At 36.3% G+C, this 17,524-nt stretch overlaps 1 protein-coding gene across 3 annotated transcripts in view; it reads right to left on the bottom strand.

Annotated features, from left to right (window-relative positions):
• Positions 1–17,524, bottom strand: part of CCSER1 (coiled-coil serine rich protein 1) — a 1,487,503-nt gene that overhangs the window by 1,193,617 nt on the left and 276,362 nt on the right. For all 3 annotated transcript variants that reach the window (XM_061419670.1, XM_061419671.1, XM_061419673.1), the window contains exon 4: positions 12,101–12,194. In XM_061419670.1, the coding sequence (XP_061275654.1) occupies positions 12,101–12,194 (94 nt within the window). The remainder of the gene's footprint in view (positions 1–12,100; positions 12,195–17,524) is intronic.

A 17,524-nucleotide genomic window follows, 5' to 3' on the forward strand; every position in this document is an offset into this window, starting at 1 on the left:
GCAGGGTGACAATATACAGCCTTGACGTACTCCTTTTCCTATTTGGAACCAGTCTGTTGTTCCATGTCCAGTTCTAACTGTTGCTTCCTGACCTGCATACAAATTTCTCAAGAGGCAGGTTAGGTAGTCTGGTATTTCCATCTCTTTCAGAATTTTCCACAGTTTATTGTGATCCACACAGTCAAAGGCTTTGGCATAATCAATAAAGCAGAAATACATGTTTTTCTGGAACTCTCTTGCTTTTTCCATGATCCAGTGGATGTTGGCAATTTGGTCTCTGGTTCCTTTGCCTTTTCTAAAACCAGTCTGAACAGGTGGAAGTTCTCGGTTCACGTTTTGCTGAAGCCTGGCTTGGAGAATTTTGAGCATTACTTTACTAGCATGTGAGATGAGTGCAATTGTGTGGGAGTTTGAACATTCTTTGGCATTGCCTTTCTTTGGGATTGGAATAAAAACTGATCTTTTCCAGTCCTGTGGCCACTGCTGAGTTTTCCAAATTTGCTAGCATATTGAGTGCAGCACTTTCACAGCATCATCTTTCAGGATTTGAAAGAGCTCAACTGGAATTCTATCACCTCCACTAGCTTTGTTTGTAGTGATGTTTTCTAAGGCCCACTTGACCTCACATTCCAGGATGTCTGATTCTAGGTCATTGATCACACATCGTGATTATCTGGGTCGTGAAGATCTTTTTTGTACAGTTCTTCTGTGTATTCTTGCCACCTCTTCTTAATATCTTCTGTATCTATTAGGTCCATACCATTTCTGTCCTTTATCGAGCCCATCTTTGCATGAAATGTTCCCTTGGTATCTCTGATTTTCTTGAAGAGATCCCTAGTCTTTCCCATTCTGTTGTTTTCCTCTATTTCTTTGCATTGATCGCTGAGGAAGGCTTTCTTATCTCTTCTTGCTATTCTTTGGAACTCTGCATTCAGATGCTTATATCTTTCCTTTTCTCCTTTGCTGTTCGCTTCTCTTCTTTTCACAGCTATTCGTAAGGCCTCAGGCATATAATTTTTCTTCCTATCAACGTATATGTCCAGCTACAAATTGGTAAAAGTTATATACAATCAACTCCTAGTATTAACCAAAGAAAGAATTGGAAGAACAGCATCTAAATGAATATGTTCCAAATAAGTAACACACAACCATGTTTTAGCCTCCTTTCCTTTCAAATCTAACACATTTAGTTAATTATGACTCTTCACTCTCAAACTAGCCAGGTGCATGCTTCCCATCAGCTTCTGCCTCTTTAAAGGCAATACTAGGAAAAGCCTCAATAGACACTGACCTTGTTTTAGTTCACTGCGCAAAAGAACAGCTACAGATTAAATGTTCCAAAACCAAAAAGCTCATGTTCTTATTCTTTATGGAACAGTATGCACTGTTTGATAGTTAACGGGTGCTTTGATTGCATCTATTTGGAGAAAGCGTATTCAGTTACACAAAGGCTATATTTTGCAAACACTTCATTTTGGAGGACTCACAGGAAAGGGTTAGTTGCTCAGTCCTGTTGACCCTTGGCAGTCCCATGGACTGAAGCTCACCAGGTTGCCCTGTACCTAAAATTTCCCAGGCAAGAATACTGGAGTGGGTTGCCATTCCCTTCTCCAGGGGATCTTCCTGACCCACGGATCGAACCTATGTGTCCTGCATTACAGGCAGATTCTTCACCATCTGAGTCACCAGGGAAGCCCCATCGGAAGTAATACTGCTTAATTTTAGATATTCTATTAGGCTTTATAATTACCTTATGCCTGAGGAAAATACTTGGCATTCTTTGTGTTAATTATTTGCAACTTTAAAATTATCTGAGGAGTATGAACTATGGGCAAGGAACAAGATTTTACTTTTGGACTAAGCAAGCTCCTCATAAAGCTCCTAGCTTTAGGTACACTGATGTGTCAACATTTAGAATTTCTTCCACTAAACTGGTAACAGGATGCCACCAGCTTGTATTGAAAGGAGTTGCTGAGAAAACTAATGTTAGTAAATATTTTAGATTTTATAAACATATGAGCAAAATATCTTTCAGTTCTTAGTAACAAAAATTCTTTTATTTTAAAAAATGCATTGATTGATTGACAAAATGATTGTACTCAGTGTGCTCAGTTGTTCAGTCGTGTCTTACTCTTTGTGATCGCATGGACCTGTAGCTTCACTTTATTTTTCATGTCCTTCTTTAATTATTACCTTATTTTTCTTGAATGATTATTTTGTAAGGTGTTTAAATTAATAGAAAAATTATGAACCCCAAAATATAAAACTACATACAGAAAAATTGAGCAAAAATATACTATGGCATTTTTCTCTGAGGTATATAGCTCACAACATGCATTTCAATGTGAAGATAATTTTACAGTCCTTTGTTTCAGTCTTAAAAATATTAAATGTGAGTAAATTTTGTTAGTACTTTTATTTTTCAAAAGAGTGTTGAGGTACATCTAACCAACATCATTGCTAATATCTTGCATAACTCAATTTGTGGCAAAATACAACCCTACCAACATGAATATGAGAGTATAGAAAAGTAGGAAAGTCACTTAAAATAGATTTTTTTTAATTTATGAAGGTATAAATAGTATCTCACATTTTCTATTAAAAACATCTGCTTTTGTTCTGACTTATGACAAGTATTATGATATATTAAATAGAAAAACAGTAAATATTATACTTTGTTGTTGCTCAGTCACTAGGTCATGTCCGACTCTTTGCAACCCCATGGACTGCAGCAAACCAGTCTTCCCTGTCCTTCATCAACTCCCAGAGTTAGCACAAACTCATGTTCATTGAGTTAGTGATGACATCTAATCATATCATTCTCTGTCATTCCCTTTTCCTCCTTTCTTCAATCTTTCCCACCATTAGGGTCTTTTCCAATGAGTCAGTTCCTCACATCAGGTGGCCAAAGTATTGAAGCTTCAGCTTCAGCATCAATCCTTCCAATGAATATTAAGGATTGATTTCCTTTAGGATTGACTGGTTTGATCTCCTTGCAGTCCAAGGGACTCTCAAGAGTCTCTCCAGCACCTCAGTTCAAAAACATCTTCAGCGTTCAGCCTTCTTTATGGTCCAACTCTCACATCCATAGAGGACCACTGGAAAAACAACAGCTTTGAACATATGCACCTTTGTCAGCAAAGTGATGTCTCTGCTTGTGAATACACTGTCTAGGTCTATCATAGCTTTTCTTTCAAGGAGCAAGTGTCTTTTAATTTCATAGCTACAATCACTGTCCATAGTGATTTTGGAGTCCAAGAAAATTAAACCTGCCACTGTGGTTATTGTTTCCCCATCTATTTGCCATGAAGTGATGGCACCAGATGCCATGATCTTAGTTTTCTGAATGTTGAGTTTTAAGCCAGCTTTTACCCTCATGTTTCACCTTCATCAAGAGGATCTTTAGTTCCTCTTCATGTTGCCATTAGAGTGGTATCATCTGCATATCTGAGGTTGCTGATTTTCTCCCAGATTTAGTGATTCCAACTTGTGATTCATCCAGCCTGGCAGTTCATATGATGTACTCTGAATAGAAGTTAAATAAGCAGGGTGACAATATATAACTTTGGGGTACTCCTTTCCCAATTTTGAACCAGTTTGTTGTCCATGTCCAGTTCTAACTGTTGCTTCTTGACCTGCATACAGATTTCTCAGGAGGCAGATTAGATATTTTACCACAGGGGGAATGTAATGTCTGGTATTAAACAAATTGATAATCTTACATTTATACATCGTACATAATAATTGAACATAAAAAATTTCCAGAAAACTAATTTAAACATTAATCCAAATAAAACATAACAAAGACATTTGGAAAGCATATCCATAGGCTTTTTAATCTAAAATCTTAGCTTTTGTATTAGAATTTACAAAGATATTAGATAATGCCAAGATGACAGTAAATTATACAGAAAGGTTGCTTTTATTTTTTTTCTTCTTAAGGCAAGTCTCCTTTTGGGAACTAATTTTGTATTCATATACTTTTCTGCCACTGAAATTGCTATTTCCTGCTTTTATTAACAGTAAAATGTTAATTCCCACTTATTGCTCTTTAAAACAGACATTTTATTTGTACTATTATTTGTTATACTACCTCTTTTTTAAGATGAAGGTATGTTAATTTATGACTCCATAGATATATTTATTTATTCAAAGGATTTGTGGAACTTTATTCAAGCTGTTCACTGCTCTGCTGAAAAACAAACTTTTGAAAAACTGCAAACTTTTAATTTTTAGATTAAAATGCAGATAATAATGAAATTAAAAAGCACATTAAAAGATGCCCATAATTAATAATGTTTTGTCACTAACTTGTGTCCATCTTTTTGGACCCTATAGACTACAGACACCCTATAGACACCAAGCTTCTCTGTCCTTCGGTATATTTCAGAGTTTGCTCAGACTCATACCCAGTGACTCAGTGACACCATCCCACCATCTCATCCTCTGTGGTCCCCTCTTCTCTTGTCCTCAATCTTTCTCATCATCAGGGTCCTTTTCAATGAGTCAGTTCTTCACATCAGGTGGCCAGAGTATTGGAGCTTCAGCTTCAGCATCAGTCCTTCCAATGAATATTCAGGCTTGGTTTCCTGTAGGATTGACCCCTTGCTGTTCAGGAGATTCTTCTCCAGCACCACAGTTTAAAAGCATCAATTCTTCGGTGCTCAGCTTTTTAATGGTCCAACTTTCACATGTGTACATGACTACTGGAAAACCATAGCTTTGACTATATGGACCTTTGTCAGCAAAGTGATGTCTCTGTTTTTGAATACAGTGTCTAGGTTTGTCAGAGCTTTCATTCCAAGAAGCAAGCGTTTTTTCATTTTATGGCTGCAGTCACCATCCACAGAGATTTTGGAGCCCAAGAAAATAAAATCTGTCCCTTTTTCCACTTTTTCCCCATCTATTTGGCATGAAATGATGAAAACAGATGCCATGATCCTAGTTTTTTGAACACTGAGTTTTATGCCAGCTTTTTCACTCTCCTCTTTCACAATAATTATTATGACTACACTAATAGCCATCTTTACCAAGCATAAGTCATAAGCAAAAAATGCAATAATCTGATGAAATATAAATACAATTTGAAATGTATATATATATGAGCATTTATATGACATAAATTTGGAATCATATGATTCAAATTGTCATTTTCTCCTTTGTTTTTTGCTATTCTGATATTTCACTTGGTTGGCTAATATACTTTAAATATACTGCTTATACTATAAGTAGTATATCTACCAATAATAATATTCAATGAATATTATAATATGTACATTTATTATAAATTTTATTGGCCTTTAGAATGTCTCTTTGCATGTTACTTAGTATGAAACAGTGTTAAATATATATATATTGAAAACTGTAAGAAAGTTTTTAAATTATATATGTTCAAACTCTTTTCATTAAAATAAATCTATTAAACATGTTTGATTTTCTGTAAAAAAAAATGAACTTTACTAATTTGTTTTTAATTTTATATCCATTTTTATTCATTATACGTATGTCCAAAGATGTCTATGTTTTAAATATAATTATTTTAATAGCTACTCATTGTACAACTATTATCTGCTAATTCAGTTCAGTTCAGTCGCTCAGTCGTGTCCGACTCTTTGCGACCCCAGGAATCACAGCACGCCAGGCCTCCCTGTCCATTACCATCTCCAGGAGTTCACTCAAACTTAAGTCCATCGAGTCAGTGATGCCATCTAGCCATCTCATCCTCTGTCGTCCCCTTCTCCTCCTGCCCCCAATCCCTCCCAGCATCAGAGTCTTTTCCAATGAGTCAACTCTTCACAAGAGGTGGCCAAAGTACTGGAGTTTCAGCTTTAGCATCATTCCTTCCAAAGAATACCCAGGGCTGATCTTCTTCAGAATGGACTGGTTGGATCTCCTTGCACTCCAAGGGACTCTCAACAGTCTTCTCCAACACCACAGTTCAAAAGCATCAATTCTTCGGTGCTCAGCTTTCTTCACAATCCAACTCTCACATCCATACATGACCACTGGAAAAACCATAGCCTTGACTAGACGGACCTTTGTTGGCAGAGTAATGTCTCTGCTTTTCAATATGCTATCTAGGTTGGTCATAACTTTCCTTCCAAGGAGTAAAGGTCTTTTCATTTCATGGCTGCAGTCACCATCTGCAGTGATTTTGGAGCCCCAAAAATAAAGTCTAACACTGTTTCCACTGTTTCCCCATCTATTCCCATGAAGTGATGGGACCAGATGCTATGATCTTCATTATCTGAATGTTGAGCTTTAAGCCAACCTTTACAGTCTCCTCTTTCACTTTCTTCAAGAGGTTTTTTGTTCCTCTTCACTTTCTGCCATAAGGGTGATGTCATCTGCATATCTGAGGTTATTGCTATTTCTCCCGGCAATCTTAAGTCCAGCTTGTGCTTACTGTAGTAAAAAAGACAACTCAACTTTTACACTTTTAACATATGATGATTTATCTAGTTTTTGCAAATTTAACCATGATTAATTGTATGTTAAACTGAATAAATTTTACACATGCCATATATGAAATTATTCAAAATATCTGACTTAATACTTTAAAAACAAAAGTAGTTCTCTGGTTTTTGACAAAATTTTCCTTGACTATTACAGTATGCTTTACTAGAAATTGCTATAAATTTTTAATAAAAACTTATAGTCAAAAATGAATGTTTTGTTCTCATAAAGTTTATTTAAAATCTCTAATGTTTTTCAGTAATGTAAGTAGTAGAATTTAATGGTATTATTATTTTAATTTTCAGACTTTTTGCATTTTATCATTATCAAATATCAATAATGAGCTTCTTATATTCTGAGATCTTTAATTATGTTGCTTTAAAAAGAAAACAAATTATATAAAACCAATTCAACCAAAAATTCTTTATGAGCTAAAGTATACAAACAAATATTTGTGTCTTTTTTCAAACCCCATAATGTGGCATGTGAATCAAATAGGTTTTCAAAAGGTATTGTGTTGAGTAATATTTAAAAAACCCAAGTCATTTTAAGGACTATCTCACTTATTAAAACTGTTCTTCTGATACACAAAGTAAACATTAATTATCTTCTGAACAACTTGGTTAACTCTGTTGATTTATAAGGTACTCTTGTTCTGGCCTCAACCAAGTTATCTATACCTTAAAGCAGATTCAGGAGATTCATCATATTTGTTTCATCATTTTTGTAATAAACTAATGAAATACCCTGCACTCATTATTTTAAAAAAGATAAAATTTATAAATGTTCATTTTTGTTCCCAAGCAAATAAATTAAGCTAACTCTTTATATTTTTAAGGCACCCTTTGCTCTTTATCATGGTTGCCTAACAAACACAGCTCAGATTGCTATGTTGCCTAATATTCAGTTTATTCAACTTGGTTTTACTTTTATTGTGAAAAATCTTTAAAAATACAAAAATAGAGAAAACATTACAATTAGTCAATGAAACTTTCACCCAAAGCTTTGATAATTTTCAATAATTCACCAACATTTTTTCCATCTAGTCCCTCCTCCATATTTGTTAGTAAAGCAAATCTCAGATACCATATCATTTCAACCACATGTTTTGAGTTTTCCTCAAAAACAAAATCTAAGAAAAATACTCAGCATCCCCAAAATAAAAATAATTCTGTAATAATTATTCCCTCCCTATTCAAACTTCTCTGATAAACTGAGAAATATATATTTTACAGTGTTTTATGTTTTGCAAAAATGGTGTCACATTACATTTGCCACATTTAATCTATAATAATTATAATAATCTTCTTTTTATCATGTCACTTGTTGAAAAATCCAGACCACGTGTCCTGTAGAATTCCCCATATTCTATATTTAGTTATTGGCAATCCCATCATAACATTTTACATTCCCTCTCCCCTCATCCCAATACTTACTGTAAAATTATGGTTTAATTAAGAGACTTAAACAGATTTAAGTACTTGTGGGCAGGAGTGGTGTTGCTGTGTAGTTCTCTAGTCATTTCATTAGGAGAGACAAAATGTGGGCTTGTTACACTTGAACTAAAGCTAGAGGTCAATGACTTTAGGTACTTTCTATCAAATCAATCACTGAAAAGTCCGCCACTAATAATATATTTTTACAATCATGCTATGGCATATATAGACACCATAATCATTCCCTTTAATGACTGCTCAGTGTACCACTGTATGTTCAACAAATGTCCTATAGAAAGACATCTGAAGTGTTTCCAATATTTTGCAATGAGTAGTTATTTGCATATATTATTTTGTAAACTTCCAGTGTTTTACAATTAAATTTCTAGATGTTCGATAGTTGATCTAAAGGTAAATGTGTGTGTAGTTCTAGCAGGTGTTGACAAAAAAGTATACACTGGCACCATGTGTAATTCTTCAAAATAAATACATATGAATAGCAAAATTATATAAGGTATTTGCATAAAAGGAAAAAAATACATACATTTTTTAAATATCTGTCAAATCAAATCCAGGAATAATGTCTCAAGAAACGGTTATCCTAAATTTATTGGCATTTAAGTTAAAAAAATTAGCATCTTTTTGATATTAGCCTAAAATCCTAACATCATACACAAAAACAGACTCAAAATGGATTAGAGACTTAAATGCAAGGCCAGAAGCTATAAAGCTCTTAGAGGAAAACATAGGCAGTACACTCTTTGACATAAATCACAGCAAGATCCTCTTTGACCCACCTCCTAGAGTAATGGAAATAAAAACAAAAATAAACAAATAAGACTTAATGAAACTTAAAACCCTGGGCACAGCAAAGGTAAGATTAAGAGACAACCCGCAGAACAGAAGAAAATAATTGCTAATGAAAAAACTGACAAAGGATTAATATCCAACATATATAAACAGCTCATATAGCTCAATATCAGAAAAACAAACAGCCCAATAAAAATGGGCAGAAAACCTAAACAGCTATTTCTCCAAAAAAGACATACAATGGCTAGTAAACACATGAAAAAATGCTCATTTATTAGAGAAATGCAAATTAAAACTACGACGAGGTAGCATTTCACACATCACTCAGGATCTGTTCAGATCAGATCAGTCGTTCAGTCGTCTCCGACTCTTTGCGACCCCATGAATCACAGCATGCCAGGCCTCCCTGTCCATCACCAACTCCCGGAGTTCACTGAGACTCAAGTCCATCTAGTCAGTGATGCCATCCAGCCATCTCATCCTCTGTCGTCCCCTTTTCCTCCTGCCCCCAATCCCTCCCAGCATCAGAGTCTTTTCCAATGAGTCAACTCTTCACATGAGGTGGCCATCATCACTCAGGATGGCCATCATCAAAAAATCTACAAAGAGTAAATGCCGGAGAGGATTTGGAGAAAAGGGAACCCTCTTGCATTGTTGAGGAGAATGTAAATAAATTGATACAGCCATTATGGAGAACAGTATGGAAATTCCTTTAAAAAGGAGAAATAAAACTACCATCTGATCCAGCAATCCCACTACTGGCCATATACCCTGAGAAAACCATAACTGAAAAAGGCACATGTACGCCAATGTTCATAGCAGCACTATTTACAATAGCTAGGACATGGAAGCAACCTAGATGTCCATCACAGAGAAATGGATTAAGAAGCTTATATACCACAAATGGAATATTACTCAACCATATAAAGAGCAAATTTGAGTCAGTTCTAGTGAGGTTATTGAACCTAGAGTCTGTTATACAGAATGAAGTAAGTCAGAAAGATAAAAAAAATACTGTATACTAACGCATATATACAGAATCTAGAAAAATGATATAGATGAACCTATTTGCAGGGAAGGAATGGAGACACAGATAAAGAGAACAGACTTATGGGCACAGTGGGGAAGGAGAGGGTTGGATGAATGGAGAAAGTATCATAGACATATACACATTCAGTTCAGTTCAGTTCAGGCGCTCAGTCGTGTCCCTTTGCAACCCTATGGACCACAGCACGCCAGGCCTTCCCATCCATCACCAACTCCTGGAGTTTACCCAAACTCATGTCCATCGAGTCAGTGATGCCATCCAACCATCTCATCCTCTGTCATCCCCTTCTCCTCCTGCCCTCAATCTTTCCCAGCATCAGGGTCTTTTCAAATGAATCAGCTCTTCACATCAGGTGGCCAAAGTGCTGGAGTTTCAGCTTCAACATCAGTCCTTCCAATGAACACTCAAGACTGATCTCCTTTAGGATGGACTGGATGGACCTCCTTGCATTCCAAGGGACTCTCAAGAGTCTTTTCCAACACCACAGTTCAAAAGCATCAATTCTGCTCTCAGCTTTCTTTATAGTCCAACTCTCACAAACATACATGACTACTGGAGAAACCATAGCCTTGACTAGATGGACCTTTGTTGGCAAAGTAATGTCTCTGCTTTTTAATATGCTGTCTAGATTGGTCATAACTTTGCTTCCAAGGAGTACGGACATTATCATATGTTAAATAATAACTGGTGAGAAGTTGTTATATAACACATTGAGACAGTCTGGCACTCTATGATGATCTAGAGGGGAAGGCTCAAGAGGGAGGTAATATATGTCTAATTATGGCTGATTTGCATTGTTGCATGGCAGAAACCATCACAACATTGTAAAGCAATGTTCTTCCAATTAAAAAGTAAATTAAAAATATTAAAAATTAAAAGTAAATTAAAACATTGTTTTGACAACTGTTATTATATATAACATACTGCATGAACAAAAATTCATAATAAAATATTATACCTGTGAGTGAGTGAGTGAGTGAGTGAAGTCGCTCAGTCATGTCTGACTCTTTGCGACCCCATGGACACCAGGCTCCTCTGTCCATGGGATTTTCTAGGCAAGAGTACTGAAGTGGGTTGCCATTTCCTTCTCCAGGGAATTTCCCAACCCAGGGATCGAACCCAGGTCTCCCACATTGTAGACAGACGCTTTACCATCTGAGCCACCAGGGAAGTAAAGTAAGGTTGTTTATACTGTAAACAACCTTAGAGATTATGTCTAATTCATAAAAGTTAAAAACGGACAATAAATTCCAAGAGGTGGATTTTCTCAAATGTATGCAGTAGGACTCAATATTTTGAAATTCTACTTTAATGTTACTTCTGCTTTCACTTGAAAATGACTATATTCAAAGTATTTTTAGCATTAAAAAAAAGTAAAACCTTGCCATTGTAGTCAAATATCTAAATTTGACTGAACAATTATTCACTATATCCTACTTCCAAAGTAGTAATTTTGTTATTGAAAATATTACACTTTACACCTTAATACAAATATAAATATAAACATATATAATGGGCTCCCTTCTTAATTTATTTAGCAAGAATTTGTTTATTTCACGCTATATCTCTGTGTGTATATGTGTTTATGAGTGTGTGTTTTTGGCTTCTAGTGGTATTTACTAATTTTGAGGTCAATCTTACTGCATTAACTAGCACAGTTATTACTAAGATGGCTAAGATTTGAAAGAGTAAACTTAAATCCACAAAACTTCCATTTGCTGATATCAAATAAGTGAAAGAAAGGATTATATTATTGTTCCCTCTCTTAAAAAAAATAAGATATTAGCTTTTTCATTAAGTGTTTCATCAGAATTTTCCCCCATGGAAAAAGCTTTGTTTTATATTTTTTTCTTATTTAATAATTATCTTCCAACAATACTTAGAATAGATTATAAGATCAGCAGAATAATGTATCCAGGTTACCTACCATTCATCCTGCACACAGAATATACAAACTGGGGACTGAAAAAGACTGCTGCTGCTGCTAAGCTGCTTCAGTCGTGTCCGACTCTGTGCGACCCCATAGATGGCAGCCCACCAGGCTCCCCCGTCCCTGGGATTCTCCAGGCAAGAACACTGGAGTGGGTTGCCATTTCCTTCTCCAGTGCATGAAAGTGAAAAGTGAAAGTGAAGTCGCTCAGTCGTGCCCGACTCTTGGCAACCCCATGGACTGCAGCCTACCAGGCTCCTCCGCCCATGGGATTTTCCAGGCAAGGGGACTGGAATAGGGTGCCATTGCCTTCTTCCTGAAAAGACTGAATGTAGCCTAAAACAACATTTAGCTGATCAAATGCAAGCTAAATGCCTAAGACCTGAGTTTTAAGAAATTGTGCATTTCCTCAATACTCACCTGAAGGATGAAGATTCTGTTCCTCTAAAAATTCCAAATCAAGCATTAGATCATCTTCATCCAGCTCACAAGAGCCCAAATTATTCAAAACATCCTGAAGAAAAACCAAAATCAATAGTTAGAAACTAAAACACTGAGAAACTGAGGCAAATACCCACATTTAGATGTCATGAAGCAAAAAAGAACTCAAACTTTGCAAAGAAATGCTTTAACTGAACCCCAGAAATTATTTGCTTATCTTTCAAGCATTAACATTATTAGCACAAAAAATTTCAATAATTATAAAAATTTTAACTCATTAAAAATTCACAGAGGTTTTTCAAATGTATAGAAGAGTGTGAATTAAACCTTTAGATATTTATCATACCAATCTGAGTAATAGTCTTCTAACACATTTAATGTATTATTTCTCAAACAATTTTTTTAAACAGCGCCAACTCTGAAATGTGTATTCTTGAAAGGGGGGAATCCAGTTACTGTTTCCCAATCATTTGCTTTGGATTAGGAGGGATTAACAGTAGAAATAAATATCAACTAAGTTAAAAATTAATTATTGAATTTTATGTCATAAATATCAGAGCTAGATCATGTTACTTTTTCATTTTTTTTTTCCAAGAGGGAAAATAGTATAGTAAACTACAAGGATATATTGAGAAATCTTGAGGGAAATCAGTGATGGGCAGAGGTAGAAACTCTTGAAGGAGGACTACATTCCTGATCTGTGTATTTGTATATCGTTGGTAGAGACCAGGTTAAGAAACAACTTCCCTATCCATTGATTTGAGAGTTGACTCACTGGAAAAGACCCTGATGCTGGGAGGGATTGGGGACAGGAGGAGAAGGGGACAACAGAGGATGAGATGCTTGGATGGCATCACCAACTCGATGGACATGGGTTTGGGTGAACTCCAGGAGTTGGTGATGGACAGGGAGGCCTGGCGTGCTGCGAGTCATGGGGTCACAGAGAGTCGGACATGACTGAGCAACTGAACCTAACTGAACTGAATACTGTAAAAAAACTGAATTAAATATTATTGAACTTTAGAAACACATGTTATCTGTGAATAGAGCACAGTAGTTTCAAAGGTGATGAATATAACCAAATATACATGCTTCTTTATATAAATGAAAGTTAAAAGGAACTATTACTATATTGGATTCAATTGTATTACACTGTATCTGTATTAATTACAAGGAATCTAATAGTTTATAAATAAAATCAACTGCTTCTTGGATGTTCTATGATATCATGTGGCAAGGACAGCCCACTGAAAATAAGTTGCTTATTTATATAGCATCAAAGATATTATGAATACCAGTTCAGTTCAGTCGCTCAGTTGTGTACAACACTTTACAACCACATGGACTATAGTACACCAGGCTGCCCTGTCCATCACCAAATCCCAATGCTTACTCAAACTCATGTCTATAAGTTAGCAATGCCACACAACTATCTCATCCTCTGTTGTTCCCTTCTCCTCCCATCTTCAATCTTTCCCAGCATCAGGGTCTTTTCAAATGAGTCAGCTCTTTGCATCAGGTAGCCAAAGTATTGGAGTTTCAGCTTCAGCATCAGTCCTTCCAATGGATATTCAGGACTGATCTCCATTAGGATAGACTGGTTGGATCTCCTTTCAGTCCAAGGGACTCTCAAGAGTCTGCTCCAACACCAGAGTTCAAAAATATCAATTCTTCAGCACTCAGCTTTCTTTATAGTACAACTCTCACATCCATACATGACTACTGGAATAACCATAGCTTTGATGGAATGGATCTTTGTTGGCAAAGTAATGGCTCTGCTATTTAATATGCTGTCTAGGTTGGTCATACCTTTTCTTCCAAGGAGAAAACGTCTTTTAATTTCATGGCTGCTCTCACCATCTGCAGTGATTTTGGAGCCCCAAAAATAAAGTCTGTCACTGTTTCCAGTGTTTCCCATCTATTTGCCATGAAGTGATGGGACCGGATGCCATGATCTCCGTTTTCTGAATGTTGAGCTTTAAGCCAACTGTTTCACTCTCCTCTTTCACTTTCATCAAGAGGCTTTTTAGTTCCTCTTCACTTTCTGCCACAAGGGTGGTGTCATCTGCATATCTGAGGTTACTGATATTTCTCCCAGCAATCTTGATTCCAGCTTGTGCTTCTTAATCCAACCCAGCATTTCTCACAATGTACTCTGCATATAAGTTAAACAAGCAGGGTGACAATATACAGCCTTGATGTACTCCTTTCCCGATTTGGAACCAGTTTTTGTTCCATGTCCAGTTCTAACTGCTGCTTCTTGACCTGCATACAGATTTCCCAGGAGGCAGGGCAGGTGGTCTGATATTCCCTTCTCTTGAAGAATTTCCACAGTTTGTGGTAATCCACACACTCAAAGGCTTGGCATAGTCAAAAAAGCAGAAGTAGATGTTTCTCTGGAACTCTCTTGCTTTCGTGATGATCCAACGGATGTTAGCAATTTTCCTCTGCCTTTTCTAAATGCAGCTCGAACATCTGGACGTTCTTAGTTCGGGTATGTTGAAGCCTGGCTTGGAGAATTTTGAGCATTGCTTTGCTAGCGTGTGAGATGAATGCAATTGTGAGGTAGTTTGAAAATTATCTGGCATTGCCCTTCTTTGGAATTGGAATGAAAACAAGACCAGGAACTGACTGTGGCTCAGATTATGAACTCCTCATTGGCAAATTCAGACTTAAATTGAAGAAAGTAGGGAAAACCTCTAGACCATTCAGGTATGACCTAAATCAAATCCCTTACGATTATACAGTGGAAGTGACAAATAGATTCAAGGGATTAGAGCTGATAGACAGAGTGCCTGAAGAACTATGGAGGGAAGTTTGTGACATTATACAGGAAGCAGTGATCAAGACCACCCCCAAGAAAAAGAAATGCAAAAAGGCAAAATGGTTGTCTGAGGAGGCCTTACAAATAGCTGAGACAGGAAGAGAAGCTACAGGCAAAGGAGAGAAGGAAAGATATACCCATTTGAATGCAGAGTTCCAGAGAATAGCAAGGAGAGATAAGAAAGCCTTCCTCAGTGATCAATGCAAAGAAATAGAGGAAAACAATAGAATGGGAGAGACTAGTGATCTCTTCAAGAAAATTACAAATATAGGCAACACAAGATAAGCTGCCATTCTCAAAAATGCAAAACAGAATAATGAAACAACAAAAGAAATATAATTGAAGTTGATTGTGGAAAATTAAGAGTTTAAGCAGATATTACAAGGATACTATTTCCAAGTTTTATTGCACAGTATTCAAATATGAGAATTTTAATCAAGGAGTCAAGAATACATTGTTTAAAAAATTGTTTAATGATGAAGGTGTAGTAATTGATACAGCTTCAAATTAGCCTTAATAATTTTATACTTATATTTTGAATTTCATTGACCAATATTATGGTCTTAACTGTTTTCATCCAAAATTCATAAAATGAATCTTTTATAACTTCATTTTCAAGCTGAGGATAGATTATCAACTGTCAAATTCAAAATAGGGTTGAACCCTAGTACCTTGGAAAGTGATTATTTTTGAAGATAGCACCATTAAAGAAGAAGCTACATTTAAATCAACTCACAAGTATTGGCCCTAATACAATATGACTGGTGTTCCTATAGGAAATATAGGACAGACAAGAAAGACAGAGGGACAGCCATCGGAGGACACAGGAAGAAGGCAGCCGTCTGCAAGCCAAGGAAAGAGACTTCAGGAGAATCCAAACCTGCCTACACTTTGATCTTGGATGCCCAGCCACCAGAACTATAAGAAAATACACGTCTGCCGTTTAAGCCACCCAGTTGTGGTATTTTGTTATCACAGCCCCAGCACACTTACACAACCAACAACATTTAGAAAACAATGGAGATTAGAACAAAGGAAATAAATGCATGGCTGGCATATAATTCTGTGTTATGCTATGTAAGGACATCTTTCTCAATGTAAGCTTATATGTTTTGCATAGCATTTCTCTCTTAAACTGGAAATTACTTCATTTGATGTACCTAGCTAAAGAAAAAGATACCAGGTTCTTTAATAAGCCAAACTTCCTGTCCTTGGTGGATGATCCAAGATGGGCATTTTATCCAAACTTGCTGATGATATAGCCCTTTCAGAAAAATGAGAAGCGGTTCTGTTTGGTGTTAGATATTACAAGGTGTGCATCACAGGGACCTTGGACTTCACTGCATGGTTAAGATAGATTAAGTTTACTGGAAAAATGTCAAGTGTTATATTAGTAGGTCTTCTGTTTCTTGGTTCTAGCAATTCCCGAGGTCCAAAAGCATACATGATCTTTTCAAGGTTGAACTGTTCAACCCTATTTTGGATCTGATGGTTGATAATCTATCCTCAGCTTGAAAATAAAGTTGTAAAAGATTTTATTTATGTAACAAGGAACTATTTAAAACCTCTACCACTGTTATATCAACATTTAATTTAAGAAAGAAACACCAAATTAAATTAAATTTGGAAAATTCGCTACATTGTTTTGATTTATTCTCATTTAGGAGGTGAGCCTTGACATTTGAACTAGCAGGCTGGTCCATCACTGGTCTAGAGGAAGTGTTCTTTAATCTGCTTATTCCAAATTGCCTTGCTTTGATATCTTGCTTACAGAGCAACTTTCTTATTAATGTAGTGGAGTCTTTGAAGTTGGTGAAACACCATAAGAAAAGGAGAGCAGATGTAACAACATGATGTTACAGAAGGAAAATCAATGTGAATTTACAGCCCTAAAAGAGGTCTTTTCATATGTCTCCTTAAAAGAGACCAACAGTAGCAATGGTACTTTTGCCAACACTTAAGGACACTCTAGATACTTGCTACCCAATATCCACCAACAAAAAGAACCAGTGCTCTTTAATTACTAGGGAAATAAAGAGAAAATACACAATAGTTTTGGATCATTTTTTTTGTTGCCAGAAACAAGATTTGTCTAAAACAAACAAACAACAACAACAAAAAAAAACAGGGGCAGTTTTAAAAGGTTAATGAAAGTGAAAGTCACTCAGTCCTGTCTGATTCTTTGAGACCCCATGGACTATACAGTCCATGGAATTCTCCACGCCAGAATACTGGAGTAGGTAGCCTTTCCCTTCTCCAGGGGATCTTCCCAACCCAGGGATCAACCCCAGATCTCCCACCTTGCAGGTGGATTCTTTACCAGCTGAGCCACAAGGGAAGCCCAAAGAAATGCATATTCCTAGAATGAACACATTTGTAACCAGTTTTAGGGTAATTGTATCAATTTGCTCTGGAATCATGGTAATATCTGCAGGAGGAATGGCAACCTGCTCCAGTATTCTTGCCTAGAAAATTCCATGGACCAAGGAGCTTGGCAGGCTACAGTACATGGGGTTGCAAAGAGTGGGATGAGACTGAGCCCAGCACAGCATAGCATGGTAATATGTACAGTTAAGTGG

Source organism: Bos javanicus, chromosome 6, assembly GCF_032452875.1.
Source record: "Bos javanicus breed banteng chromosome 6, ARS-OSU_banteng_1.0, whole genome shotgun sequence".
NCBI classification, from domain to species: Eukaryota; Metazoa; Chordata; class Mammalia; order Artiodactyla; family Bovidae; genus Bos; species Bos javanicus.